At 46.2% G+C, this 18,247-nt stretch overlaps 2 protein-coding genes across 2 annotated transcripts in view; one reads left to right on the forward strand and one right to left on the reverse strand.

The window, feature by feature from the left end:
- The window catches only part of EGLN1 (egl-9 family hypoxia inducible factor 1), a 36,634-nt gene extending 27,499 nt beyond the window's left edge, over positions 1–9,135 (reverse strand). The window contains exon 1 of the mRNA XM_054818832.1: positions 7,738–9,135. Within this exon, the coding sequence (XP_054674807.1) occupies positions 7,738–8,679 (942 nt within the window). The 5' untranslated portion in view covers positions 8,680–9,135. The remainder of the gene's footprint in view (positions 1–7,737) is intronic.
- Positions 9,136–9,237: 102 nt separating this feature from the next.
- The window catches only part of TSNAX (translin associated factor X), a 51,224-nt gene continuing 42,214 nt past the window's right edge, over positions 9,238–18,247 (forward strand). The window contains exon 1 of the mRNA XM_054818834.1: positions 9,238–10,086. The gene's annotated coding sequence lies outside the window, so the exon portion shown is untranslated. The remainder of the gene's footprint in view (positions 10,087–18,247) is intronic.

Raw genomic sequence — 18,247 nt, forward strand, 5'->3', positions numbered from 1 at the left:
AAGCATCATCTAGAAAAAGGGAAAACATCTCTCAAACATGTAGTCAAGGTTACTGATACAACTAACCCAGAGATTTCAGAACTGCTGTTCAGACAGTCCTATGACTTGGCAGGACATCACTTCCAAGGAATTTCAGTCCAAGAGGCCACCGGCAAGGGAAGACAGCTCTTCCTCTCAAGCTCTACAGCTATGATGAGAAGCATCCCATTTGATTTTTGGGCAGAATTGAATCAAGCCCATTCTGTGCAGGAGAGAGTATAGCACATCAAAGCAACAACATGGTCAAAAAATCATTGATACCACTGACAGGAAAAAATGAAATTAATTACCCACAATGTACTGAAATCACTGATGTGCACAAACCACAAGGCTATGGGTTCCTAATCTCCAGAACAGCAACAACTCAAAAAACTAACCGCAGTTGCACTGTCAAAAACGACTGGGAAAAAGCAAGCAACAAACCAACCCAGAATTTCATAGAGCTATCCTAATACACCAGGGAACAGAGAGGAAACAGGACAAGAAAAGTGAAATATTACTGAAATTGCCCGTTTCAGGCATAGCCCCTGAAGCAGAGCGAGTGCTGGACGTGGCACAAGGAAGATGTGGCCAAGCAAGGACCTTCCTCACCAGCGGCAGTCAGCAGCAAGCTGCAATACAGTGTTCATCACAGAGGATGCCAGTCCAGCTCTGTCTTGAAACAGAGAAATCAAGAATGTCTTTGGTGCTACCAAACTGTAGAATAATGGATAAGGACAGCCAACAAACATAAGAAATCTAGCTAATAGGTTGGTTTTGAAGCTGGGAGGAGGGGGGGGGGGAAATAATCTGTTTTCATTTGAAGAAAATACTTTTTCCCCTGTGAGTTACATGGGATCACATGGTGGGTAGACCAGCAAAGCTGCTGTATAAAGCCATCACAAGGAAGATCCTTGGAGGACAGAAGAATGCATTTCTGATGGCAAAAATTGAGTCTCACACTGAACATGGAAGAACAAAGAAAAGAAAGGTTAAAAAAGAAAAAAAAAGCCATAGCTAGCAAAGATTGTGTTCGTTCAAATTTTCAAGGGCAAATTTTGGGATAATCAGTCCTTAAGTGTTAAACTAAGGCTGTAGTTTGGCAAACACTTTAAACTGGCATAAATTTGCATTGCTGCTGAAAGAAAGTCTCACCATCTGCCAGTCCCTTGTGCCAGCACAAACATCCGAACACTAAACCAGGAGCACTTCTTTTGCCAGTTTATTTTTCAGATGGATCAGTTCCCCAAACCAGTTCACAGGATGGCCATGTAAACACTTGTGCTGGCAAAGAAGAGCGACTACTTCTCCGGCAGTGCCAGCCGAAAGTATTCACTGAACTACAGCCTAAGACACAGGGGTATGTAGAAGTTCCTAACAGTCACAGGTGATGCTCCCCACCCTCAGACATGCTATATTCATACCACACTTCAAAGTTACAATCACCACACTGTTGTTCCTCAGAAACTAGTATATCTTTATAATTTTCTCTAGTAGGAGAACCTGCCAGAATCTCAGCAACATTCACATTGTCATGTTCACTGGCCATAAACAACTGTCTTTTCTGGATGCTGTGCTTCAAGATCAAAAGATCATTTGCATTAGAGACAACAGATAGCCTTTTGATCATCTGTTCCATTTGGGACCCAAAATGCTTGTACATCAGGAACAACAAATGAAACTGTACTCATTGCATGTCAGGACTTTGTAAGAACTGTGTTCTGCTGAGTATCCATGAATCACCATACAATCCTCTGCTGACCAGCACACTCATCTAGAGGAAAACACCAACAGAAACATTACTGTCAGGAAAAGACTTGGTAAGGATGAACATCAGTCATATTCTATATTAAGGTCAAGCAACTCAAGTGAGTATTGGGAGACTGAGAGAGACCCAGCCACACTTTGCCACAACCCAGTGACAGATTCAAAAACCATACAGTCATCCATTAGGAACCAATTAGATTTCTACCAAGAAATAAATTCAAAGCGTGATAGTGAAATAAATCCCCAGTCTTCTTATTGCCACACATGCTCAGGGTTATATCTTGCAGAATAAGACAGAGCAGAAAGAATATCTAGAAACGTTGCTTGGGTCGCCTGTATGCTATTTTAAACAGCATCTGCAAAACTCCGAATTAACCGATTCTCCTCCCATGTACCCTCTGCCCCCTCTCAGTGCTACTTCAGCTCTATCAGCTGATTACTGCTCCTTAGTTACATTTCTCTTTCCTTGGTAACATTAATCCAAAGGTTTGTAGGAAAGCTGCTACATAAATAAAGGCCAGAGCAGAGAGCCTCTTCTTTCCAGTTTACAGAAAAGCTAACAGCAGGGTATGACAAACTCACTCTCTCTTAGAGGATTATTTTCTAAAGGACCATTACTAACTTTGAAAGAAGCTAATTTAATAGGGCACAGGTGGACTAGTCTGAATTCAGAGCACTCTAGGTCTTCAGAGAACTCTGGGATGCTCTCGCGCACAGCATCATATTGAAAACTGATGAGCATCCAGGGAATTACAAGCAGCAGTTAAAAGTATTTACATTCGGGTCAGTTTATTTTGAGATTGGAGGCAGAGAGAAAGTAAGAGATGAGCAATTATGTAATTCATCAATTTAAAAAAAAAAAAAAGCAGAAAAGCAGGGTTGCACAATGCGTAGCTAATAAAGCAAATTTTTAAGCCTCCGGTGGCTGAGAAGCAGCGGGTGCCACTGGCCTACTGGTAGAGATGGGAGAGCCTTGAAATGCAGCAATTTGAACTGTAGGTCTTCTAACGGGTTACAAGGAGTGGGAATGAAGCAAAAACTAAAGGGATGTAACAGAGACCATCAAACTGACTATTCAACCTCCTACCAATGAAAGGCACGGGGTAGTGTGAGGAGATGGGTGGCACTGGGTGTGATGGGAGCAGAAGCAGGAACAGCTGATGGATCAGATGTCTGTTCACATGGTGATTATCAGGAATCCAGTCCATGACTGGGATGTCCCTATATTACTGCAATACCAGTAAAGGATGCGAACTTTACTAGTTTTAGATGATCAGCACAGTCCACGATACAGGAAAGAGAAACCTAGCAAAAAAACTATAAAGCTGCCCCCTTCCTTAACCCCTTCTCAGCCTCTGCATGTGGAAGGAGGAAAAACCTTCTCACCTGGGTGAGATTCAGGAGGATTTCACTCCCTGACTTTGATGAGTGGGTTTACACCTCCACTGCCTATCTAAGACAGGACAGGCAGGAAACAGAAATACGTGCGCATACAAGTGTGGTAACTGATAAGAGAAAGGAAAACAAAGAGAATTAATATTTTGGAAAGAGATGGAAGAAGAAAAACCTAGAAAATAACAGGAAGTAGGAGAAAGACACTACAAGCTCATGTATGCAAGTATGTGCCACCATCTGCTAGAGAAAAGAAGGAAGCAGTCTGGAAAGAAAGAGACTAAGAGAACAAAAGCAAGGAATGCAGTAAGTCAGGACTTCCGAGATGAGCAAATACTTAGCCATTCTCTTATACCTGCTGCTGTACTGTCCGCACACCTCACAGGTAGTTGGCTGGTTTATACCTACTGCTGTATAGATACCTTTTAGGCTGGAGAGTAAGCTGCTGATGGTCCCGTCCAAGCAGAACCACATCAGTTTAAGTAGATCAGTTCCAGGTCGCCTTGTTAGTCTAGAGAAAACCCTAACAGAGACTTTCAAATGTAAAATCTCAGGTTTCTCACACTTAACATTTTACCTCATTTCATGTCCTTTACCTTAACAGACCAGCCCTGGTGAATGTAATTCGGTTTAAAATCTATCAAAACAATGTAGTTTTTCCCCAATACAGTTTTACAGGCTAAGAGATGCAGGGTATACATCTCAAGACCAATTTCTTTTCCCCTTTTCAAGTACTGCTTCTAGACACTTTGTAGAAATGATGGCAAGTTCAATGCCAACACCATCAAGAGGTATACAAGTTAAGCCTTAACAAAATTTGAAGTGATAATCTAGGTATCATCTCTTCCATTTATTTTTCTCCATCACCAAAAACAATTAGCCTTGATCAACAGCATCATTAAAATATTTGATCAATAATCCATTCATTTCTGTAGAAGTACCCGGCTGCTAGTTAAAGCACTGAAAATAAAAATCTAAGATTCTATAGGAATATTTAGTTAACAGAACATTTTTGAAGACTCAGTAATAGAGGGTAGGAATTTCAGCACACTGTGAAGCGGATTTATTTATGATTCATTCCCTCTAATAGGATATGCTTGTTTACAGAGCTTGAACTAGATCTGTTAAAGGTTAAAGATTCAATAAAAGCTCCGGTGACATAATGCCAACCCTTGCACAACATTCAGAAACAAAGCCAGTTTTCTAAGATGACACTGCAGTGAACCCAACAACAATATTTTAAGTAACTGGCTGCAAGTGGTTTGGGGTTTTTTGCCTGTTTTTCATTTAAAGTTCTAACAAAAAAATAAAAATTAAGCTCAGAAAAACCCCAGAACAACACACATTTAGAACTGTTAGTGCAAAAATCACCTTCTCCTCAAAGCTACAACACTGCACATCTGCCTTCTCAGTAAATGACTCTTTGAGGAAACACAAACTCCTAGACATCACCACCCCAGATCTTCTCAGCACAGCTACATCCCTGACATTTATGAGCACAGCACAATTCTAGCAGGTCCCTTGTTGCGTGAAGTGCCATATCAAACTGCAATCATTTAATACCATGCCAATCCATCACCTTGTGCGGACAGCATTGGTAGTGTTTTAGAGAGGGCAGGAGGATCCCCAAGGGCTGGAATTCTTTTGCTGGTTCAGATACTGGGGAATTACAAATCTCATCAGTGATGCTGCAAATTGGTTTATTTAGCACCTTCGGTAAAACAGTACACTAAGTTCTCCACACACTAACTATATAAACCACAGTATTGCAACATACGCATACAGGAGTAGTAAAATTATTCTGTAAGAGCTCAGTAGGTCAATGTGCGCTACATTTCCACACATTTTGGTCCTATTACTTGAAAATGAAACCAGTAAGAATAAATACTACACATGGATCGTTCCTTTTAAAAAATCTTTGCTGTGAATATAAATCCAACATACCCATCAGGATTCGAAAGCAGACCGTATTTGACTAAATGGACTAAGGAGTTGCACCATACAAAGTGCACTAACAGAAAAGCTCTGGAGTAACCTGTTGCAGCTATTACAGTATCCCCAGTGCACACCTATCTATACTGCCAAGAATAAAAAGTATACCGGGACTCCAGCAGCAATGTAATGAAACCTCAATTTAAAAAAAAAAAAAAAAAAAATTACTTTGGATAACCAAGAGGTATCTCTGTGGTTTTTTTTACATCTTCCCTTTTCCTCTCTAAACAGCGAAGAGCCCTGAAGGGACGTACAGAAGAAGTTTCCACTGCTGGACCGCTCCCCCTGCCACAGCCCTTCGAATCAACTTATTGCGGCATTAATGGGAGAGGAAAGGTGCCAAAAGTCCTCCATGGACCCAAAAGAAGAGAGAAGGTGGAAGTCACATCACTCCTATCCCTGCTGACTTTACAAATAAGCATTCCCACACACTGACAAACCCCATGTTTCAACAGATCAAACTCTTCCACTGACTTGTCCATCTTTTCTCACCAACTGCTTCTGTTTATTCAACTCCGGGGTGAATCTGTGAGTGACTGACAGTTTTCATTCTACTGTTGCTGAAACGTTAGGGAACTGAGCTTTCCTGCAGAACTACAAGCACTGACTTCTGTGGGGAGATAAGCAAGGGAAGGTGAGAAGACAAAGTAATGCATTTCTGTACCACCAAGGAGTAAAGCACTGCGCTTTTACTGATCTGATCCCTGCACCTCTTCTGATCCCCCAGACAGAGAGGGATTTCAGCAGTGACTGAAAACCAGTGGGGTTAAACAATCTTCATTGCTTTGCTGTTGCTCCACAAAAGCATGCAGCATGAAGAGATTTTCCTCTACCTTTCACAATTAGCAAAAGAAACATAAGATAACAGTAGTCCAGGAATTGCACGCGGGATTCAGGATTATGATTCCAAAAGTCCTCTTCTAAAGCCCTGGCATGTATTATTTACAGAAGCATACCACTGCACATAAAAACAGAAGTGGTATTCCTCTTAGCAGCATAGAATTGAGACCCACCAAAGCCACTGACATTTTTAGAGTGCAAGTTTGAAGCACTAGGGCCTTGAAGAAATTTAGGACTGTCTGAAAGTGAAGTTGGCTTAAAGAAGTCCAAGCCAACAGAGATCTAGGAGGAAACTAGACCATGTTCCTGTTAAAAAGTTTTAGCACATTACTGGTTCAACTAAAGGTAGGCAAAGATCACATTTCAAAAAAAAAGAAAAATTCCCACCCACTTTTCGTTATCACATAAGTTTCCCGTGCCCCAAACAAATCCAAGGCTGTTTTTTTCCTTCCAGTTTCTCCCCTCCACCCTCCAGCAGCTTCCTACCAGCTGAGATTCTGCAGCTGCGGCAACAACAGTCCGTCTGTGACAGTGCAACCACTATGGCGGGACGGTTCCTACCAATTCACTAGCTTCCTTATGTTTTAATAGAGGTAGCAAATTGTGAAGGGGCTTCCCTCCCTCTTTTTTTTTTTAAATGAAAAGATACTGATGAATATTCATTACTAGTCCTTTACCAAGGGCGTGAATTTTACTTAAAGGACTGGAAAGGAATTGCAAATTAGGCTAATACAATGGGAGATTTTGACTCCGTTCTCTGGTCTCAAAAAACAGCTAAAGAGTAAGATTTTTGCAGAAGAGAGACTTCATGATAGTAAAAAAAAATAAAAATAAAAAAAATTTCCCCAGAGTTACCCGGTTACCCTGCTCCTCATGGCTGTGACTCCGCTGCCCACCGACTGTCAGAGGGTCGCACTGTAACTCACCGATTCACGGTGCCACCGGGGCACTCGCCCACGGATGAGGGTCTACTATCCGCATTTTTAAGCCCAGCACTTGGGAGCACGCATTGTGAGCCAGGATTTACCAAAACACCATTCGTGCGAGCCTGCAAACATTATGCTCAGAATTTTTCATACTGTTCAGCAAGCGCTGCTCCAGCTAAGGTGAGCGCTGCTGTTCCTCCCGAGAACGCACTGCAGCCGGCGCCTAGCACAAGGTACCCCCCGTTTTCAGGGGCCAACACGTATATTGCTTCCATTTTTTTCGGGAGACCACGGGAGAACTTGTATTTCTACATTTATCCTCCAGCGGATAAGATTCTAGATCAAGCTTTTAACAAAACGCATGAATATAAATGAGATCGCTTTTTGTTTGCTGCTCTGGAAAAGCGAAGAGGCAAAAAAAAAACCAAAACCCAACCCTTTCACACCTTCTCGGTCGGGAGCAATCCCCGGGCGCTGACCGCGCACAACACCCGCCTGCCGCCAACCCGGCCCGGGCTGGCGGCTGGGGCTGAGGGTCCCGCCGCGGCCGGGCGGGAGGCGGCTCCGGGAAGCGGGGCGGCAGTAAGCACACAGACACGCACACACAGAGACACATACGGACGTGCGCACACGCACGCACACCCGCGGACAGGCGCACACGTGCGCGCACACACGCCCCTGCCCGGGGAAGCGCCGGCTCCACCGCCCCGCTCCCGCCCCCCGCCGCAAAGCCCCCCGGCTGCAGGAGGGTTGGTGGTTGGGGAGGGGGGGTGTTACCGGGGGTCCCGACTCCCGCACTCACTTTCGTCCTGCCGTTGATTTTGTAGTTGCCCAGCTTGCCGTTGCAGTGCCGGATGAGATCGTCCATGCTGTTCATGAGCAGCCGGATGGTCTGGCAGCCCGGCTCCTTGCCCTCCACCCAGGTGATCTTGTCGCCGCGGATGTCCTTAGAGGAGTCGCTCTTCTGGCTGACGAGCTGCCCGTCGGTGAAGCGGCCGGTGTGGTGGAGGGCCCGCACCTCCTGGGCCACCAGCCCGCCCAGCTCCTTGCCGAGGAAGTCGTCCACCACGCAGATGCCGTGCTTGTTCATGCAGGGCACGATGTACTCTAGCGCCAGCCGCTGCGGCACCAGCGACTTCGTCTGCCCGTTGGGGCGCAGCGCGGCCCCACCGGGTCCCGCCTGCACGCCGCCCGGGTACAGGTTCGACTTGTCCCGGTACAGCAGCACCGCCTCCCCGGAGGGGGACGGGGACTGGGCCGCGGCCGGGGCCTCTGCCTCACCGCCGGCGGCTGCGGCGGCGACGTGGTTGTTGGTCAGCGAGGCGGCCTCGGCGGGGGCCTCCGGGGGCGGCGGCGCTGCGCCCTTCCCCGCCGCGGCTCCGACCCCCCCTGCCGCCCGGCTGCCGCCTCCCGCCGCGGCCCCGGCGCTGTGGGCGCGGGTCGGCGGGGGGTGCCCGCCGCGGGGCTCGGCAGCGCCCCCTGCCGCGGCCGCTGCCGCCGTGCCTCCGCCGCGGCAGATGAGCTTGTGCTTCTTCCAGTCCTGGCGCTGGTGCTCCTTGCTGCAGTAGAAGGAGCTGCGGCAGCGCCCGCACCGCAGCAGGTTCTCCATCTTCCCGCACAGCTCGCAGTACTGCCGATCCCGCTCGCTGCTGCTGCTGCTGCCGCCGCCGCTGCTGCCGCTGCCGCCGCCGCTGCTCTCGCCGCCGCCCTGGCCGGCCCCGCCGCCGCCGCTGTCATTCGCCATGGCGCTGGTGGTGCCGCAGCAGCCCCGCTCCGCCGCCGAGGGGTTATGTAAGGAGGCGGGCGGGAGCGGCGCTAACGCGGGCCCCCGCCCGGCCGCGCGGGGAGGGAGCGCTCACTGCATCATGGCCGCCCGGCTCCACCGCGGCCCCCGCCGCCCTCCGCCTCCGCCGGCCCGCGGCCTCCTTCGGGGCGGCCAGGCGCGGGGCTGCCGCGGGGGCCCGCACCGCCCTCCCTGCGCCGCTAGCGCCGCTAGCGCCGCCTCATCGCCGCCCCGCCGGCGGCGGCGCGGCCGAGGGGGAGAGCGGCGGCGGGGAGCAGCCGGCTGGCGCGGTAGGGGGGCTGCCTTCCGCTCCCCGCCGGCCTCTCTGCCCAGTGCGCGGGCCGGCGCGGCCGCCGCCTCTCCCCGCCGCGCCTCCGCCGCTGTGTCGGGGCGAGGAGGAGGCGCCACTCTCGCGGCCCGCTTTGCACGTACGCCACTTCCAGCCCGCCAGCGCCGCCGGCGCGTCAGGCGGGCGGGGCCGCGCCGCCAGGCGGGCGGGGCGAGGCCGGGCCGGGGCAGGCCGCGCCGCGCGGAGGGGGCCGATCGGCCCTACCGCACCGCCGCAGCCGCGGGTCCCGGCCCAGGCGTCGAGCGCACGGACAGGCCTCGGGCCGTGGCCGGGCGGTCTCGGCCGGGGCGCCCCCGCGGCGGCGGTAGGGCAGGCGGAAGCCGCTTTCCGAGGAGTGCGGCCTCTCCGGCCGCCTCCGCCGCGGACCCACGCCCGCCAGGGATGGGGGGAAACTCAGCTGGGGGCGGAGGGCACCAGTCTGGGCTGCCCGAGACACCCCCGCCGTCTCTGGGCGGGCGGTGGGCGGCTAGTCCGTGGGTGCCCTCATCCTTGTCCCCAGCGGCGAGCTGCGCCGTTGCCTCCGAGGGCTGAGCGGAGCCCGGGTGCGGGCCCGCCGCAGGTGAGGCGGCGGCGGCGGCCCCGAGGAGCAGGAGGGGCGCCGGGCTGACATGGAAGCCGGGCGCTGTGACCTTGAGTGACAGGGAGGGGCGGCGGCACCCGGCCACAGTGGAGGGCCATGTTTTGTCACTCCCGTAGGCCCCAAAATATCCCCGTGGATAGCTGGCAGAGCAGGACATCCGTCATAAATAACATGTGGCTTGTGTCCCACCTAACTCAGCGGTAACGAAAGCCGGAGTCCGGCCAGTTAAGAAAAAAAAAAAAAAGCAAAATACAGGAAGAAAGAGCAGGTGATGTGGCTGCTGAAATGAGGAGTTGGGCTCAGCACCGTGATCAGCATGGCAAAACCCTTGACAGGAAAAGGAAGCTGGTTTGGCAGAGCAGCACCAGTGGAGGGACGAAGGTCCCGACACAGTCACATCGGCTATGAGAAGCCACATGAGGATCTGGACTCCTCTGAGGTGATGTGTAAGCTCTGATCAATCTGGCTTTACCGTGGCTTTGCTTGCTTGCTTGTAGTACATGTTAGGAAAGCAGAGCGTATTCTGTAATTTCCTGTGATACAGCCCAACATAGTGGTTGATGCCTCAGAACCTCCTGAAAAGCTGGAGCAAGGACTCCTCCCAGGCTGGGGGTTCTTCTGCCCACCCCCTTGGACAAGCGTTTGGTGAGCAGACAGCAAGTGTTCTGTCCATGGTCTGGGCTGGTGAGAGGCAGCACCTGGAGTTGGTGTGCATTACTTGTAAGTTAAGCAAATCCATGCTAAAGTCCAAGAATGTCAAATAGATGAACCAATATACGGATCTGGAGGTAGAAAGGTGAAATGAATCCTCTGGTCAGTAATCCATAGGCTGCCACAGGTTTTAATGTGATTTTGGATAAATCAGTTTTTCTTTGCTACTGTAGAAGAGGAATAGTAATGCTTTTTGCTACTCACAGACTGTTGTGAGGCTTAAGACTGTAATGTACTTGTAGTGAGATACACTTTATGTATGTAATTAAAATGGTTTGGTTCTTATCATCTCTCTGTATAGAACTGGATTTAAAATTAACTGATGTAGCAGTAGGACTTGGAGGAATGTTAGGCACTGCATGTACTACATGAAGGATGTAAAAGGAGAAACAAAGTGTGCCAAGGCTGCAAATGCCTGTGGTACCTACACAGAAAATGAGAAGGAAAACCAGCGTGAATTATTAGAAAGGCAAAAGGAGTACTGAGAGGACAAGGTCATGAAAGCCCAAAGGATGAGATTTCAAGGTGAATGCGATCAGCAAGCTCCAAGGCTAGTTAAAAAAAAAAAAAAAAGCCGAATGAACTGGAAAAGCCAGGGACTAAAAACAGATAGAGTTGCAGATTAGTAATTTCTTTGTTCATTGCCCTTAGAGGGAGGAAAATACAGCAGTAGAGGCAGAAGGAAGTGTGTTAAAAACGAGTTTTAAATCCAGAGCATAAAGTAGACAGATTTTAAATCTATGCTTAATGAGAGCTGTTCTTTAACTACAGAAATATGAGTAGCTTGCTCTATATTCCTTGCTATAGCTTGCTTTAAACAGATTAATGCAACTGAATTCCATGGAGTTGCAGCATTGTTAAACCGGGCTAAATGAGAAGAGAGTCAAGGCTGTTATTTTCAAAAACTTCAGAAATGCAAACAATGACGTTCTGCCAGAAAGAAACTGAAGAGTTAAAGACCTTTTGCATTTGTTGCATACTCCTTCAGCAAACATAATGGAGATGAAAGTCACAGACTTGAAACTCAATAGTCCAACTATGAAACAAATAAGAAAAGGACCAAGGTACAAATATGGTGCCTGGCTAAAACCTAATGATAGTTATTAATTCATGGGCTAATTTGGTTTGAAAAGTGTTTTGTTCTTTCCCTCTTTCCCACATGTCTTTTGGGATGCAATTAAAGGTCTTGGTCTTAGTTTTTACGTTTGCTGATGTGCTGAGCTACTTCAGGTTGTCTTGATATATTGTTCCCCAGCATGGTCAACACAAATACCAAATTCAGCAAAATCCATCTTCGGGTACATCAAGCATTTGGCATATTTTATGATTACAGCACTTCACCAGCGGCACAAAACAATTTAATGAAGGTTTTTATCCAGTGACAAAGCTGCAGAAAGAGTGGTGGTGGTAAGGAAACTGTGGAAGACAATGAGTATTTTTATTACAATAGTGTCTACAACATGCTAGAAATGTTTTCCAAGTATATAAAGGCTCTATTCTTTGCCAAAGAGCTTGTTCCTTAAAAGACAGTGTAAGGACAAAGCACAACAAAAAGCAACATATGGTATACAAAGCAAAATGACCACCGTGATGGTTGCCAAAATTGAAGGGGAAGGGACCTCCTTCTCTTTCTTTTCTGCAGGTTACTCTTCACTTGCTCCCTAAGCGTGGCATTTCCAAGGTAGCTAATTGCTTGTCTGTGTCAGTGAATGTTTGAAGAGAACTTGACTAGTGATTAGGTAATGATAGAGGCATATTGCTTTGCAGAGAATGCAGATGAAAAGTCTTTCAAGTACTCCAGTCATGATGAGGATGTCATGGGATAAACTTAATGTAAGGTCATAGTTTTTTGTCACCACTTAGATATGGATCTGATACGTTTATTAGAAATGCAAAAAAAAAAAAAAGTTGGTCAATTAATAACTTTTCTGTTTTCATTAAGTAGTAATAATAGCTGCGTTTATACCATGCTTTACGTATTTTGAGTACTGCAGCAGTAAGGTTGTATAAGCAACCAAAAAAAGAATCTTTGAAGCCCAGGGAGAGAGGGGAATGCAGAATAACAAGATTAGAGAAGTTTAATTCACAGAACAAAATCAGCTTAGAAATAAAGTTTAATTAAAAAGTAATCTCATCTTCAGATAGTTTTGCTGTGAACAGGAAAAAATGTCCCTGGAACTCGAGGCTAAGTTTTTCACTGCTGCCAGAAGGCCACTTGGAAGCTACACGTGCTCCTGAGTTTGGTGGTAGTGTAAGGCATCAGTCAGACAGATGGGTGTCCACAACAGTGTCACGATTAAAATTCAGAACCTGGGGGCTTGTAGCATTTGTTCTATTCCTTCTAGACCCCTCCACTGTGTTCTTCAGCCTGACTGCTCTTCTTCCACTTAAAGCGTTATTCTGGTCTCGACAGTGGCATTTTTCAAGCTTGCTTTTCATACTAGCAAGTGAACTGTAACAGGTTTGCAGCTTTTCCAAATAAAACTAGAGAACTGTTTGTCTGAGCTGGATTCTCTGTTAAACTCACTTCCTTTCTAATCAGGACAAACTGTACAAAGTACATCCACAAGGCTATGCAAGTGCTCCTTTGTTGAATGCACGCTCTTTTCCTGAGGTACTCGAAGGGTTAGCATGGTTTATTCATCTCCCAGATACCTCCCCCGCCTCCATTTCTGCAAAGTGAGGAAAGGGTCCCCCATTAGAGCTAGTGAGGAAGGTGCAGGGTTATTGACTGGCTCTGCTAGCGCTGGCCATTACGGAGAAGCACGTTTGGTTTCGTTCTGCAACCGCAGGGTCCCGTCAAGTCACTCTAGGACCAGCACAAGCAAAGGGGTCTCAGCAATTTTCAAGATTCAGGCTTCAGCTCTCTGAAGAGCTTGATACTCCCACAATATGAAGTGGCACGCAGCCCTTGGGACAACAGAGAATCAGGCTCAGAGCCCTGAAAATAATCCACAGTACCCTGGGCCACCTCCCATCCCGCTTAGTGCTTGTTGATGCCATCGTAGAGTTTCCTTAAATGTTTTTGCTAAAATTAAAGTATTAGAATAATTTGATTGTTTATCACTGAATATCATAATGGTTAAATGTTTAAAGGAAAAACCTTTCATTATAATCTGAGATTATAAGGGTTGGGCTAAATTATAAGGAGAAGTACTCTTTATGTAAACTTGTTTTTAATATTGTGTTTAATATTGCGGGATTCCTCCAGGCTTTTCAACTGAAATTGTTTTTGCTGTCCCTGGATCTGTTTGAAATGATATGCCTTTGCTTCTCTGGGAATATAGCCTATTTTTATTATGCCAAAAATATGGTTAGGGTTGATCCAGAGAGATTTATTTGTGTTTGGCTACTTTAATAATTTTATTCATAGTTAAAGAAAAATGTATTACCCTAATGAAGTACAAGACAATGTCCTTTTTTTTTTTTTTATGGAAAATGCTGCTACCAGATGTCTGTATCTGTAAAGCTATGGAAATGCAGCAGAGCTTAGAAAATGCTCAAGACTGACTCATTCCAGTTTTGTCCTCATTTTAAACTTTGTACCATGGAAAGTTCAAAAGCTTTTTCCACATTGTTTGTGAGGTTTCTCCAGAGGGAGTATTTCTGGCTTTGGTTAGAAAAGAACTCCTTGTCTTGCTAAAGATTGACAATTATGTACATTTTTGGCCTCTAACTTAAGCAAGCCAGCAGGCCCTCGGGGTGCTTAAAGTCCAGTTATGGACAGAAAGTTACTTTTAAAGAACATTTTTTAAACACTATTTGAAATCCATGCACTGATACAGCGATAAGCAGTTTTGGAGAAAAAAAAAAAAAAAAAGATTCCTGTTTTATGTAAGTCACATTTATCTGAACTGCTCCGGATGCTTTTCTTGATTTTGGTGCAGACAGGTTTTCCAGCGTGAGAAGAAGGGACTCCAACGTAAAGAAAGTCTCTTCGGCACTTCGTAGGGCCACAATCATAACATGACCTTTTCACTTTGCATCTGATACGTGCTTCCTGCCCGTGTCATCATGATTCAGCATCGTGACATGCTGAAACATCATCAAGGTGGAAACAATGCTGAGCAGTGTTAGGGTGATGTGGCCTGCCATGATTATTTTGCGCGTACCTGATTTATTGCACATCGTATTTTCTCTTTCCTCGCCTTTCAGCTGCCAGGCACGTAGTTCTCTCTTCTGCCAGTGCCTGGCCTTGCATTTGGAAAAGAGAACAGGGATGCCCTGAGGTGTGGGCAAGAAGGACAGTTTGCTCTGTGCACCTTGTTTTGGGAAGCCTGAGAGTGCCTCAGCTCATGCATTGCAATATATCCTGCTATTTAATGAGTTACAGTCTCCAGGGTTTTTTCCTGATTCGCTGGAAACTATTACCCAGAGCTTAAGAGAAGAACTCAAGAACTGTTCCTGAAGGCATAAAGATGTATGTGTTAAAAGACTGGACATTTTATCTTTGAGTGAAGATGTGGCTGCTTTTCCCTTTCTCCAGTTGGCTAGCACAATTTCTGGTATCTCTGAATTCTTTTTCTTACCAAGGCAGTTGTACCAGCAAGAGAGATTCCAAGAAAAGAGTGAGCTTCAAACATTTGCTGCTATGAAAGGAGAAACCTGTCTCGGTAATTTAAGAGAGGAAGGAAAAGACAATAGCAAGGGAGTTTTTGAACTGATAAGACTGACTAGGTGTTATTCCTCAATAAGACTTAAGAGTTTGATTTTTTTTTTTTTTTGATGAGGCAATTTCTTGAGACGAATGGCGGCAGGCTTCAATTTTGGTTGTTTTCCAAGGGAACAATGGTGTCCTCCCCCTTTTCTTGAACAATAGGGATACAATATTATAGCTCATGTTTTGTTAAACTCGCAGATAGCACATCTGTCCTGAAGAGCTCACCTTTGCCAGGGCTGGCTACAGACATGCACACAGGCATTGTGAGCCTGAACCCTGAAGAGCCTGAACCCTGAAGATGGACTCAGTACAGGTCAGCACTGTGTTGTCCTGCGCCCCCTGTTCCCCCTTCTGCCAGGACGGTGCCTGTGGGTTCCCATGCACCCTTCTGATGCGTATCAGGATGCAATGTTCTGTTGCTCCCAAGTGCTTCGTGATGCCTTTTCTTGCATTTCCATCCTTCCTGAAGACAGAGGCTTGTACTCCAAGCCTTTTTGTTTGCCTTCAGTGTCCCTCTTGTGACTTTCTGCAACACTTTCTTCACTTGTGCTACATTTAAGCTGCGGTGTTGAGTTGCTGCCCACCGAAAGGGGTGGTTCTGCTCCCTCCAGCAGCATGTTCCTTAGCACCAAGCTTGTCAAGCCCTTTGGTGAGTCAGTTCAAGAGAATAGTTTTCTGTTGGATTAACAAGTTGGATCGGCTTACTGAGTGGTTTGATGTGGTGCAAGAGAGGGTGTGGACCAGCAGGGCCAGGAATTAGGGAGGGAGAAGCAGGACCACCCAAGTCAGAAGGGTAAGCTGACTCAGTCATGTCATATAACTTCACCCTTATTTATTTCATATTATGTAACATCACAGAATCACAGAATGGTTTGGGTTGGAAGGGACCTCAAAGACGATCTAGTTCCAACCCCCTGCCATGGGCAGGGACACCCTCCACTAGACCACGTTGCCCAAAGCCCCATCCAACCTGGCCTTGAACACTGCCAGGGATGGGGCCTCCACAGCTTCTCTGGGCAACCTGTGCCAGTGCCTCACCACCCTCACAGGGAAGAATTTCTTCCTAATACCTAATCTAAATCGACCCTCCTTCAGGTTAAGGCCATTACCCCTTGTGTCCTGTCACTCCATGCCCTTGTAAATAGTCCCTCTCCAGCTTTCCTGTAGGCCCCTTCAGGTACTGGAAATTAGGTACTTGACTCATTTCTACTTTCTTTCTAATTTGGAGAGAAGCCTTTTCCTTTGAACCTGTATTGAGAGAATCAGCAGATCCAAAGTGCAGGATATTCTGTACCAAGACAGGATAATGGCTGGCATCAACTGGTTCGGCTGTCTAAGGATGCAGGGAGACATGTTTTAGGCTATTGATTCTGTGAACAGCATGCCAGAGACTCACATTTTGTAAGTTTGGGGGGTTTTCCCCAGTTTTTAGTAGTTGAGAGGTTCTGTCCATTAAAATAATTATTGAGATTTTAGAACTGAACAAATGTGGTATTAAAAATTGTGATATTGATGCACAGTCATTGTGATGGTGTTCTGTGTCTTCTTGTTTCCTATGCTAACATGCACAAAGCTCCGTGCAAATACTTTTAGTCTAATACTAGAGTAAGATATTTCAGCATGTATATAAGCAACTTATACCAAGGACAGTATTTACTAAACCAGTAATGCTAGTAGTGTATATATAGTAATTTAAATTCCTATATTAGTATGAAAAATTGTCTTCCCCCTTCATGATCTAAATTGACACTATTTTCTTTTTCTCTTTCAATGGACATTCAGAATGGCACAACGCTATTAATGAATCCAGTAAAACATAATGCTGGAATTGTACGCTGGAGAGTTTTTACAAAGCAGTACCTAAATATTAGGTCCTGGAAAATTAAACTTACCAGGAGTTTGTGCAAGCACACAGCTGAATATGAATTATTAACATCTTTGGTTTGTTCTCAGAGTGACAGTACATGCTACAGAGCTGTAATTAGGGCTGGGTTGCATCTGAGTTTTGCTATCGTGCTGCATCAGTTTGTCACTGTTAGAATTGCTACCCCTGAACCTGTTCCTTGCTCACCCAGCTAGCTAATTAGTGACCTAGAGATAAGGTGGCATTTATTGGTACTAGATGAAATGGCCTTTCATTTTTATGCAGAAGCAAAAAACAGGTTGGCAAGCGATTTACACATTCTTCATCTACCCACGGTGCAATGGAAGATGGTAATGCTTATTTTGTCAGGAGGTGGGTTTCACTTTTTTCCTTACTGTTCTGTTAAGCTTACATTTTCTCTCTTTTTTTGTTGTTTTGTTTTTGTTTGGTTTGGTTTGTTGTGGTTGGTTGGGATATTTAGTTGTTTGTTTGTTTTGGGGGGGTTAACCTCAGACTGTGTCTAATGCTAGGACCAAGTTCAGGAGTTTTCATTAAAAAAACAGATTCCTGAAAGGGTTCCTCAGCTTACAGTTTCCTCATTGTGATATAGATAGAGTTTGAACTGGAGGGGATGGGCAGAGAATAGATAGAGACTCTGTCCTCACCTATTTACAAAATGGTACGTGTTGTTGAAATTTGGGTGGGAGGCAATGCTCCTCCCTTGTGCAAACATATCCTCCAATAAAAGCCATGTGCTGTGGGCAAAAGTAGTTAAGGGCTTGCTGCCTTTTTTTTTTTTTTAAATAAACAGCAACTTATCAATGTGAGAGGCCAAACATGGCTAGCTCATATGCACAGAGAGGCTCATGTGTTTGTGGATATGCCTACTCTGCGTACCTAGCCTGGCTCCTACCTCGTTTTAGTTGGGGTGACCATTTCTCCCCTATTTTAAGAAATATTCTGTATTTCATCTGTGACATGAGTAAAAGAAATGCTGGATCATATCTTTGTGGAGCAACACTCAGCAGTGCGTATCAGCCTCAAGAGACTGAATCTTTTAAGAAAAAACTACAGCACAAAGCTGAAAACAGTTCTCCCTCTTTGTTATCTTAAGATAGCACTGAATCACAGACCTAGAATAAAAATCAATTGAGAATGTGGGTTCATGTCAGAGAATCTGCCCCAAGCCTCTGATTTTTCATTTGTAATGCAGATACAGATGGGGCACATAAGGAAGGAAACTTTTTTAAAGGTTCACAATTGCCAACGCGTAACATAAGATGCCCATGCCTAGTGCACTATGTATTTTGCTGCAAAGGTTTAGAGACTGCTATATGCAGGGGAAAGCTTTGAAGCAAGGTAGAA

The sequence above is a fragment of the Grus americana genome, chromosome 3, assembly GCF_028858705.1.
Source record: "Grus americana isolate bGruAme1 chromosome 3, bGruAme1.mat, whole genome shotgun sequence".
NCBI lineage: Eukaryota > Metazoa > Chordata > Aves > Gruiformes > Gruidae > Grus > Grus americana.